The sequence below is a fragment of the Cyprinodon variegatus genome, unplaced genomic scaffold (assembly GCF_000732505.1).
Source record: "Cyprinodon variegatus isolate N-32 unplaced genomic scaffold, C_variegatus-1.0 Scaffold622, whole genome shotgun sequence".
NCBI classification, from domain to species: Eukaryota; Metazoa; Chordata; class Actinopteri; order Cyprinodontiformes; family Cyprinodontidae; genus Cyprinodon; species Cyprinodon variegatus.
In genome coordinates, this window is record NW_015151075.1 from 359,271 (window position 1) to 371,372 (window position 12,102).

The window sequence follows — 12,102 nt, forward strand, 5'->3', positions numbered from 1 at the left end:
AAAAGTTTCCTGCACACTTAACAGACTTTTTTTTTTTGTAATTTCTCCCAAAGCGGATGTGTTTTACTTTGTAACTGTGTCTCTCAGCCTATCAAACCCATGAAATTGCCACTGGATTGCTGCGTGATCTGACTAAAATAGACCTGGGGTCTATCTCAGTCGGACCTATCCAAGCCCCCTTGCATAAAATTGTGTCGGGTGTGATCATCCTCGTTGACGTTCAACGTCACAAGTTTGTTAAACATGATTTCCTGTCTGATCAGAAGCAAAATCGGATTTAGTGTGTTCTGGACTTAAAGCAGAGCTCTAGGTCACATAACTAGATTACATCAATGCTCTGACACAGAGCATTGATGCGCCCCATATTCTGTATATTCACCTAAAAAAAATCCTTCAATATATCACAAGTTAAACTAATACATGGATGAACACTTACAGAGTGTCTTTAACATACTACTGAATTTTTGGATTGCTTTCAGGGATTGATTGTCATATAATATATAACAGAAATTTAAATGGTCTGAGACATAATCATGCTGGAGAAAAAGAGCTCTACCTCTGAGGCAGCTGACTTTGACGGGGTTGAGTGGCCGTCTTTCTAGGCCCGGTTCTCCTGAGTGCACCGACCGCTTCCTTTTGCCCAAACCGCAGGAAAACTTCAGCTCATCCGTGGTGAAGACGTAGCGGATCAGGTAGCGCAGGAGCCGTCGGCCATCTTTCTTAGAGGAGTTGACGGCTTCGTCCCACTGCTTGTTGGTGATGAAGAGCGGGTAGTTCTCCAGAAGCTGTTTACTGCCCTGAAAGGAAGAGGAGTGTCACTCAGAGGGGGTTTGGAAGTGAGGAGAAATTAACGAATTGTCCACAGATTAAAACAACAGACCTCAAAGACTGTTTGTTGTTCTTCCTCCTGCAGAGATACATCTTTTAAATCCATATTGTCACACTGCTTGAAGATGGATATGGTGTTATGTTTTACTCTTATACTGATGAAACTTAACGGTCATGAGCGCAAGCATATCTCTTACCTCTGTATACTGCTCCTCTGGCATTGGCTGAGCCAGCTGGTTGTGAAACTCAAGAACCGCCTTAAAGTAGTCTAGGGCACTTTGACAGGGGGCTGCAAAAAAAAAGCATAGAAATAAAAAAAACAAGTGATATACTGAATGTTTGAAGAAAAAGATAATAGGTGTTGTAATCCAGCAAACATTTCCTTAGATGGCTTTAAATCAACTAATGAATTTTGAGAAATACATTTACTGCCATTTGAAGGAACTTGTAAAAGGCAGTTTATTTAGGAATATATGATTTGGTTCTTATTCAAACTGTCTCTACACTGCACTTTCTCCCCTATGGATAAGGTTGGAAAAAAATTTATCTATTAAAATATTGATTTTAAGATAAAGCTGCAGTTTCTGTCATCCCAGCAGGTAGACAGACGATTTTTAATTAATCATCAAAAATCATCAAAACATATATTTAGCCTAACCACGGGGTTCTTTAAATGAAAGCTGGATTATACAGAGAGTCAAATACAACAATTTTAATAAAGCATTTATCATATCACAGATTTATTCTCTGACACCTCAAAGTCATGAACTATGATTACATGGACACATTACTTAACATCTTTATCTGAATCATTTTGGCCTTTAATTAATCATACGTCAGAATTACCACAAAATATTCAAATGTGTGAAAAAAAGAAAATATAAAATGTTTCCTGTTTCAACTGATTTATCCAATCAGAATGACTTTATGTTGACATTTCTACCAATAGCATAGAGTTCAATGCTGCCTTGTCATCTATAATCTCTACCTATAGCACATCTAACACTGTTTCACTTCGAATTATGATTCAAATGCTTCATCTTTTTTCCAAAACATCTGAATACTGTCTGTCAGGACCCTTCTGACAAAGACGTAGACCGATAAGACTGGCTTGCTGATATTTAGGACTGGTATTTGTGTCTGTTTGTGTATTGATGTTTTCTGCCCAAACGTGAGTGTGTTGGCTGCTTCATCAGTGCCTTCAGCAGCCATGCCTTGATTTAAAGTAAAGAGAATGTTTTGCCGCTCACTTCATTTGCAATCCGTAGTGAATGTTTTGTTGGATTTTTCAATAGATGATTCTTATTATTGTTGTTTAAATTGAGAATTGTGCAACATTTGTTGTCATTGGTTCATATTATCATGTGAACAGAGCAACCAAAAAACTGGGCTAAATCAGAGGCAACCAGACCTTTGCTCAGTCTCCATTGGTTCTGTCTGCCCACATTACAGCAATCTGTGGTTGGAGCATTGATGTCTTTAAGCAGTCCTGGAGCTCATTCCAAAGAAATTACAGAGGCACACTCATCATGATTCAAATGGCCTAACACATAACCCCTGCGCAATAAAGACTCCATCAACCCCGGAGGATGAAGGGTCCTATTGTCTGAGCTAACAGAATTGACAAAGACTCCTGGATAGATGTCAAAACGTCTTCAGAAAAGCTTAGAGAAAGTTTGGTTGGCTCAGATTCAAGTCTGTTTCATGGCTGCAATGAACCGGATGACTGAGAATTTACAAAGACATAAAATGAGTTAGAGAAGGCAACATCAGCTTTGAAAATCAGCAGCCCATCGACAAGAATGATGTCTTAAAAAGCCTGTAGGAGGGGATCTGTAGCTCTGAGCATGCTTACTGCACCTGGAACGTTCTCCAGTTTGTTCCGCAGCTCCTCGTTCTCCTGCTGCAGACACAGCACCTCCTGCTCCAGCTCCAGACAGCGTGGGCAGCAGCTCTCCTCCTCCTCTTCCTCCTCTGGTAGCGTTGAAGACGGGTGGCCGTAGGACTCTGATGGAGCAGGGGACCCCCAGCCTCCCAGATTGTGTCTGGGTGGAGACACTTCTGAGCAGGGCTCCACAGAAGCACACTGGTCACCTTCATTCAGATGTCGATGAGGCCCAGGGAGCAGGTAGTTCTGCAGGGAGTCTGTGAAGATGCGGAGCACCGCTGAGGTCCGCTGCTGGTTTGAATGGCTTTGTTGGGCCTCATTCTCTGGATCTGTGGTGGTTGAGCTCTCCTGGGGTTTCAGCTTTCCCTGTGAGGAGCAGTGGAGCCCCTGTGCATCTCCTCGCTCATCTTCCAGCTTGATGTTAGAGCTGAGGGAGGAAGAGGGGGGCTCCAGGAGACGGCCATTGTTGAGAAGGCTGAGGACTCTGCTGCACTGCTGGGCGAAGGCGTCTAAGATGAGACGGTTTTCTGTGGCAGAGGAAGAGGTTAGGAGGAGAAAGAAGAAGTCTGTTTGATAAGCTATTAGTTTCACCTGTTGACAAGAATTCTAGCTGAGGGGGGAAAGCAGCATGAAATACTGCTAAAACGGTGCAAAACAACAGGTTTATGGATGACTTTAACATGTTCACTTTTGGCTGTCATTTTCTGTACTGTCAAATTTTAATCAGAGATAGATTATAAAACATATCTGGAAGGGATCATCTCTATAACTGGCTTTTAAGTTTTTGGAAGCTGGAATCTGAGTTCACCACCTCTGTTTAAAGTTGTTTTTAAAGTTGTTTTTTTAAACAAAGGTGGTGGACTCAGATTCCAGCTTCCAAAAACTTACAATTCAGTTATAGAGATGATCCCTTCCAGATATCACCACACCCCCCACCCCATCACAGAGGAACAAAGTACCTCTTCTCCTCAGCCGGTGAACAATACCTCCTTAACGACCAATCCTTAACAATCATAGACAGGTTTCAGGTATTACAGGAGACAATCCCCTTTTAACGACAATCACCCCCCTTTAACGACCGACCTTCAGAATCAAAGACAGGTTTCAGATATTACAGGCTAACAATGGAACCAAACGACCGACCTTCAGAATCATAGACAGGTTTCGGATATTACAGGCTAACAATGGAACCAAACGACCGACCTTCAGAATCATAGACAGGTTTCGGATATTACAGGCTAACAATGGAACCAAACGACCCACTCGTCGGTTTCCATTTGCATGTTTCCTAGCAATACAAGGCCTTGTCTATATAAAGACTCAAACTCACTGCAGATCCAGACATTTGAATTGAGAAAGCTTCCAGGAGGGGCAGTGAAACGTCTTCAAATCTTGGAAACCAAGTCCAGTGGATTGTTTTTTCAACTTTACGGAATGACTATGACCTGGATGACTGAGAATCTTCATCAGAACATTTTCCTTTCACTCTAATTTCTAATGTAATGTACATGGAAGTTTGTAGTAGTTGTAGTAAAAAACAACAACAACTTATAGTGTTGTGAATATTTATGCAGGATGTTTGATATTAAAGGTTTAAATAAAATGCAAAACATTTATTTTTCTGGATTATGTTGCTCTTTTTGGTTGTAAATCATTTGAAAACTTAGCAATTTTCCCTGCTAACAATTGTCCTGCACTTCCTTAGAGTAAAGATAGCAGGAATGAAAAGATCTTCTCATTTCCTAAAAAAGATGCCCCCTCTATTTTTTTTATTTGTTTAATTTAGCTAAAGTGCTTCATAAAAAGCTTTCTGTGGCCTGCTTTGTTCATAGAAATGTCAGCTCGATTATGGTGATTTATTCACATGTCAATAACTCTAAGGTTGCAGGGTCTGCAGTGACCGAGACAATCAGCACATAGTTACAGTCCAGATTAGGACCTCGGTGCATATTTCCCTGGTAGTCTGGGCACGTCTTATTGTAATCAATGCACACACGGCCACACAATGATTATGATTCTAATGTAGCTGCAAACCAAACACGCACAAACAGACAAAATAAGTTCTGGGTGGTCGCTGCGGCGGGGGCCGCTCGCTCAGACGTGTCTATCAGGCTGCCGCAGATGTGTCGCATTTATTAATATGCCTGCTATCTCTGTTTACCCGTGAAGATGTGTCTGATAATATTCGCCCTTACCCCTGCACCCACCTCCTCACGACCCCCTCTCTCTCTGTGGCACTGTGAGCTGAGAGCCTCATAAAATTTCATTAAAAACACCAACGGTCGACACAAGCAAATTTATGAGGCCCATTTGTTTTAATCACGACTCTTTGAGAAAGGATTTCAATGCAATTTGGGTTATTGTGTGCTGAACTGATTGCCGGTTCCAGGGTCTCTGCTGCTGCTCTTCATAGAAAAGGACACCGCTTTTTTTTTTTTACCCTAAAGCAAGGAGAAAGAAAATAACCTGTCTCATTTGAGCTGATAAAAGCACGCTGATGTATCATTATCACCTGAAGAGTGGCGCATCTTGCATGGTGTGTGCAGGTTCAATTTAACCTGAGAAGACTATGAAAAAACATATGCAAGCAGTAGGAGCAGGTTCATCTTATTTTAAGATGTTTGCAATAAAAATATTTACTATGCATCTATTTAAGCCACCCACTGTCTGTCTGAAAACTTGACTTTAAAGATGCAAAACAAAACAACAAACAGCATGCGGAGCCTCTGCTGCATACACAGATAAGCAGATTAAAATATGATTAGAGGATGCTGTGTCTAATATTTAATTTTGAAACTGCCAGGATAGGGTTCATTGCTTTCATCTAAATGTTGGCTCCCATAGACCAGCCCTCCACATGAGGAACACATTTCTTGCCTGTACGCAGCCCACTAATGAACAGCAGCTGAGGAGAAGAAAAAAAAAAATGAAAGCAGGGAACAATATGTTTCAACAGGATGATGATGAGGACCCTTAATGGAGCACAGAGAAAAAAAAAGGAGAGAGATGCAAAGAGTGTAATTTTGTGCGCATAAAGTGGAGATTCAATCACGATTGCTCCCATTACTTTAGTGAATCAATCACATCTGACAGGAGGAACAAAGGAAGGAGTGGAAAATATGAGGATTATGTGATGCTGGTTTTGTTCTGTAGTTTATTGACTCTGTTTATTACGGTGGCCTGCATCTTGGACATAAACACAAAATATACACAATGAATCAAATGGCAGAGGTGGCCTGAGGGCCTCCAAACCACAGAGGTAAAACATTTTAGGTCACAACGTTAATGATATCAGAGACAGAAGGTCATTGAGTTCGTTGAAAAGGGTAACATTGGTTCGGGGGGACCTGATAGTCAGGAAGCAGTTTGTTAAAAAAAAAAAAAAAAAAGTTTTACGCTTTAATCTATCATAAAACAAGATGGCCACCCCTCACTCTATAGTATAGTCTCAGTTTTCACTTGGAAAACTGTAAATTCATGGGGAGGGTTAAACTTTGTCACTGTTGTCACATGTTTCTGTTAAATATATGTAATCAATTCAATTCAGTTTCAATTCCGTTTATTTATATAGCGCCAATTCACAACGCATGTCATCTCAAGGCACTTTAAAATTCACCAGATCATTCAGTCAAATTGACTCTAAGTTTTTTATATAAGGAAAACCAGTTGATTGCATAGACTCATTGATTCAATCAACATGCTTCGTAGCGACAATGGACTGACAATGGACAGGCTCGGACTGGTAATCTGTGATACCAGGCATTTGCCCGGTGGGCCGGTCCTAATTTCTGCATGCGAGGGCCAGCCCTCCTTAAATATATACCGTCCCCAACACTTACTCTCCGGCTGAAGCACCTACCTGTGACAGTAAGTAACTCAAAGAGCTCAAGAGGTAATACAATGTTAACTACCTAAATGATGCATGCAATATATATAGCCCTTCTTGTCATGCACAGCCTTGTGACGGTTGGCATGTGGTGTAATATTCTATTTCTTCAAACTGTAAAATCCTTGCAACAAACCAAATTATAACAAAACTAAAATGCTTTCTTTAAACCCTCTTATATTTGCAGAATTTATATTTGAATATTTTGCAAGAATGGGCTGCTCAGTGGGTAGCACTAGTGCTGCCTTGCAGCAAGGTTCGATCCCAGCCCGGCCTCTTTCTGCATGGAGTTTACATGTTCTCCCTGAGCATGCGTGAGTTCTCTCCGGGTACTCCGGCTTCCTCCCACAGTCCAAAAACACAACTGTTAGGTTAATTGGCTTCTCTAAATTCTCCTTGTGTGTGTGAATGGTTGTTTGTCCTTTTTGTCTCTATGTTGCCCTGTGATGGACTGGCGACCTGTCCAGGGTGTACCCCGCCTCTCGCCCATTGACAGCTGGAGATAGGCACCAGCACCCCTCGCGACCCCAATTGGGACAAGCGTGTCAGATAATGGATGGATGGATTTTGCAAGAATATTTTGCAGTGCATGATGTGGTTTTGCATCCGTTTACATTATTCCATTTCATTGCCCACATGCCACGACACACCGCTGAGTTTTCATGTATTGATTCTTAAAGAACTGCCTGTCTTCCTCTACATTGTATTGTTTTCTGTTGGTGTTTTTCCAACACTCTGGCTTACATTGTAGACCTAGTATGTGTTGGGTGAGTGTCTGGCTGGCTTCGTGCAAGTGTGGACATTACGCAGCAGCAGTCACTGTGGCGTCTGTGTTAATAACCAAAGTCTTGGTGATGGTTGTCGTGTGATGCTTGGAGATAAATCGGTTAATCCACAATGTGTATTCGTATTATGTTTCACATTTGAGACTGGTGTGGATGGAAAAATGCCAGGGCCAAAAATCGTTCCCAGTCCAAGCCTGGTGGAGAGGAAAACTTCCTTTTACCAGGAAGAAACCACGTAGCAGAACCAGACTCGGTATGACTGGTGAGGCCGACTGGGGTTCAAGGAGACAGAAGCTGACATAGAAAAAGAAGCATTTTTACAAACTGTGACTATTTTTTCCTGACAAAGATCTAATGTTTCATAAAGCCAGTTAGTAAAAGGTATTAACTCTGTGCAAAGTTGCACTTGACAACGAAAACATGGAAGTTGAGTTGTTTGCTGGTTTTCTGTAACTGTTAGAGATTTATTCCCTACAGCAATCTCCCATAAGAGGCCCAAGCTTTCCCCTGGAAATAATCACTGCCGGTCAAAACTCTCAGATGTCCTAAACACAAACAGGGTTTCATTTCTCCTGGCTGCTAATGCTGTATAGACCTTTTTACTCAATTCAACTAAGTGAACAATTTTGTCTTTTTGGTGTCCCCCCAGATTCCTACTCTCATTTACATCAGATTTGTTTGCTGGTGTTGGTCTATCAGTCTTATTACTGTTTTCATTCATCTGTAGGCTTGTTTCATTTCCACTCACATTCCCAACCAACTTTCCTCCCCATCATTGCTAGTTTTTGTAGAAATTGTAAAAAATGCACTTCAAAAATGATCTAGAAATGAGTAAAAATCTCGTAATTAATTGTATTTACCCTTAATTCCATCATGTATATAAGATGACTTGCCAATAGAATGAGTATTTTACACTTAAAATAAGATAATTAGATATTATGCACTGGAAATAAGACAATGCAATTATGATTTCTTATTTTAAATGAAAATTATCTAATTCCTTTGGCAAAGTGTCTCACTAACCTCCTCAATTCAAGAAAAATAAAAAATCACTAATTATAAGGAATAAAATGACTTATTTTGCAGTGTGGAGGCATCTTGTACCATTTAGCCTGTTTTCATGACAAAAACAGCTGCCCCTAACTTCATCTGGTCCCCCTCTTAAAGCGATTGAAATAAAATAATAAAAAAAAACATAGATTTAAAGCAGTTTAGTCTAACTTTCCTGCAGTTTTGGCCGAGGGATAGGAGGTTAAGAGTAAAATAATTTCTATAATGAAAAACCTCCAGTGGATTTTGGGTTGGATGTTCCAACTCAAATGACTGATGGCCCCCATTTGACCCCTGACAATACCTCCCAGAGATGATTGGAGTGAAAACCTTTTAAATGGGTGATATAAAGACAACACTTACTCTCTTTATAGCTTGGAGTAGATATGGGATGACAAGAAGGGTGGTAAAGTCTATTGACTCTTAAAAAAAAAAAAAAACTAGAGAGAAAGCAGAAGCAAGAGGGAGCAGTTTTCACCTGTGCTGATTCCGTAGGAGCAGTCTGGGGAGAACCTGGGCTCCGATCCGCCGCAGACGCGCCTCTGGGGGCCATGGGATGCTGCTGCCACCGAGGTGGATGTGGGGACCCTGCTGCTTGGCCTGGCCTCACATGGGAGCCGGGGATGCTGCTGGCTGCTGCTGATGGTAGAACTGCTTTGGTGGAGGTGCTGCACCCGCTGCTGCTGCTGGAAAGGAGGAGGCTGCTCGGGATGGAGAGTGAAGTGATCACCAAACAGAGGCAGCTCCAGCACAGCGGAGCGGTCAAAGCGCGTCTTCCCCGCGGAGCGCCTGCTCTGGAGGGGCTTCAGGGTGCTGAACGGACCCCGCTGCTGTCGGCACATCTTCGGGGCGCAGGGCCCTTCATCAGCGGGTTGCATCTCTCCCTCCATACCGGCACGCTTATCTATTTATCGGCGTGCTGCTGGCTTTGACAGGCAGCTGATGGGTGAGCGTCACTGTCTGGCTCCGGTTTTCCCTTTCACACAATCGGACGGGCACGCACGCGCGTGCGCACGCACGCGGCGGAGCTGCTTAACTGACAGGCGCGCGCTCCAATCCCAGACAGAGAGGAGATCCTCCACAGGGAGATACAGGCGGGACTAACGCGCAGCCAGCCAGCATCCCACCGAGAACAGCGCCCCGCTGGAGCAGCGGGAGCTACGATATGAAATCTAAATAAAGAAATAAATAAATCATACAAAGAAAAAAAAGGCAGAGGCCATTTTGGTTTGGAGCAAACAGGAGCTACCCAAATGAGAGAGAACCAAATATAGCGAAAAACTCCCAAAAAGTTATATTGATAAATAAAAAAAAGAGAGATAAAGAATAAACAAATAGACTTTATAATTTTGAAAAAAAAAAAAAAAATTCAATTAAACCAAATAGAAATAACAGTGTTCAGATGTACTGCTGTTCCATGATCTGATCCATTTGGCCTTAAGACAGCTCCAATATAACCACCTGAAACACTCAGTGTTTATATCTTTCTACAGTTTATGTTTTCATCTGCTGTTAGAGACAGAGAGCAGCTGCTCAGCGGCCCATGCATGAAAAGTTAAAACAACCACAGGGGGGCGCCAACTCGATACTTTTAGACCAGGAGATCCTTTGGAGCTTTATCAACTCATATGAATTTAATGGCTGCAATAAGATAAAGACTATATAACATTTCTTAGAGGATAGATGTAAATGTGTGCTTTTTGTTAATTTCAGACGATAAAACTTCAGAAATCCAGAAAAGAAAATCATGAAAGGTGTTCAAAATAATATTGTTATAAAAATAAATAACAAAATATGTTTCAAAAAGACCTAATTAGACTCAAGTAATTAAAAAAACCCACAATGAAAGGCAGATTAGTACTTACCTTACAGTCCAGGTCATGGTCAAAGCTTAAAATGCTCAGTTTCAACAGTTTGAACCTTTCAAGCTTTTCAGTTTTGCACATTTTTGACATCACAACCACACATTTCAAAGTGTTTTGGATGTGATAAACACGTTTCTTTTTATTAGGAACATTTTCAGAAATTGAATTTCCTTCTTTTGTCTTTTTAACAAATAAAACTTTTATAATTGTGGTTTCATTTGTTTAGCCCATTTTACTCCAAGTGGGACAGGAGACTGTGGAGGAAGAATTATAATGTGTGCCAGACATCCCCCTGAACCAACCAACTCCTTGGTGAATCACAGTGATGGCAGCAGCATGCTGTGGGAATGCTGTTTTCCCAGCAGGGACAGAGGAAGTGGATAAGCACTGGAAAAACGATCTATAAATAAGTAAAAATGCCTTAAATTAATTGTATTTACCCTTAATTTGAGTACGTAAATGAGATGTTTTGCCAATGGAATTAGTAGTTTTACTCTTTAAATAAGATAATTAGATAAAATTCACTTGGAATTGGGGTGGCCAATGATTGGCTAAGGGTGGCCATGGCTAACCTTGGCTCCCCATCTAGCTCCGCACATGAACTTAAGAAAACGTATAACGAGTTTTTGAAACTTTTATAAAACATAATTATCAGTCTAAGAAAAAAAGATATTATATTCTTTTGAATTAATTTGTTGTTAGGGAAATAACTTTACTCTCTTTAAGACAATATGTTTAACCCTCATCCAAGCAGAAAGCGGGGAAACATGTTTGCTTCTTTGGTAATTTATCAAATTAAAGATGTTTTTCATGTATTTAAAGCTGCTAATTTGAAATTCCTCTTCATTTACCTTAAGCTAATTAAGATAAGGACAAAGTGTTGGTATTTGAATGTCTGCATGTTTTTCAACCACGTGAACGCGCACGTCCTGATCCAGTAGGGGAGCGCGCGCGTCCTGAAGCAGAAAAGCAGCAAAGCAGCAGTAGAGAGGTGGACTCACACACACACACAGGCTGAGCTCAACCTGCTCCACAGAACAGGAGGACAAACCCGGACGGATTTGCACCGTTTAACTGGATCTTCGAGTCTCCATCTGGACCAGAACTCACCACAGAAATGAGACTTTTAAAAATTACTTAAACCCAAATATTTGGATTGTGTTCGCTTCCAATCTGTTGATGCTTTGGTTGCAGCAAACATGGCATAAGTTTCCATGCATTGGGGTCCAGTTTGGTGTTGGGACATTCATCCCAGAGTCCAGATAGCTGAGGGCGAAGCGGTGGAAGGAGGGGGAACCGAACCCTCAGCGGGATGCTGCGCATCTGGAACTGCCTGCTGCTCGGATATCTGACCTGGAACCTGCGCATATCGGACGCTCAGGGGGAGTACTGCCACGGCTGGTTGGACTCTAACGGGAACTACCATGAAGGCTTTCAGTGTCCGGAGGACTTTGACACCACAGACGCCACCGTGTGCTGCGGTTCCTGCGCCCTGCGCTACTGCTGCGCGGCCGCGGACGCGCGTCTGGACCAGGGGGGGTGCACCAACGACAGGGAGGCGGACAGCACGCAGTTTGCACCGCGTAAGTTTGGACTTCTGGAGAGTTTCTATGGCTGAGCAAAGAAAACAGAAAAACTAATTAACATTTTAGGATCACTTATGTTGTTTTTAATACTTAAAGTTGTACTTGAAACTTTACACACCCAATAAAGACAGAAAAAAACATCTGCCAGTAAATTGACAAAAAATATAAGTAAAAAATGAAAATCATGACCTTTATTTTGAAAATAATATATATA

The 12,102-nt window shown here is 41.6% G+C and overlaps 2 protein-coding genes across 4 annotated transcripts in view; one reads left to right on the plus strand and one right to left on the minus strand.

The window, feature by feature from the left end:
- Positions 1–262: 262 nt before the first annotated feature.
- bend4 (BEN domain containing 4) lies at positions 263–9,443 on the minus strand. Of its 3 annotated transcripts, none has more exons than XM_015393047.1 (5): positions 8,916–9,443; positions 2,689–3,243; positions 1,026–1,117; positions 881–907; positions 263–797 (listed from the first exon to the last, which is right to left on the minus strand). In XM_015393047.1, exons 1-5 carry the CDS (start codon positions 9,325–9,327, stop codon positions 414–416), a joined length of 1,470 nt encoding a protein of 489 aa, XP_015248533.1. In that variant the 5' UTR covers positions 9,328–9,443; the 3' UTR covers positions 263–413. The 3 variants fall into 3 exon arrangements, with proteins under 3 accessions (XP_015248533.1, XP_015248532.1, XP_015248531.1); XM_015393046.1 differs by having other exon boundaries at positions 881–943; XM_015393045.1 differs by having other exon boundaries at positions 264–797; positions 881–946.
- Positions 9,444–11,289: 1,846 nt separating this feature from the next.
- The window catches only part of shisa3 (shisa family member 3), a 3,852-nt gene continuing 3,039 nt past the window's right edge, over positions 11,290–12,102 (plus strand). The window contains exon 1 of the mRNA XM_015393037.1: positions 11,290–11,885. Within this exon, the coding sequence (XP_015248523.1) occupies positions 11,615–11,885 (271 nt within the window). The 5' untranslated portion in view covers positions 11,290–11,614. The remainder of the gene's footprint in view (positions 11,886–12,102) is intronic.

Coding starts and splice junctions, on each gene's coding strand:
- bend4 (XM_015393045.1), bottom strand. CDS start 9,327: ATGGAGGGAGAGATGCAACCCGCTGATGAAGGGCCCTGCGCCCCGAAG. Junction 3,244..8,915: donor CTCCTACGGAATCAGCACAG/GTGAAAACTGCT, acceptor CCTCTGCCACAG/AAAACCGTCTCATCTTAGAC. Junction 1,118..2,688: donor CAAACTGGAGAACGTTCCAG/GTGCAGTAAGCA, acceptor TTTTTTTTGCAG/CCCCCTGTCAAAGTGCCCTA.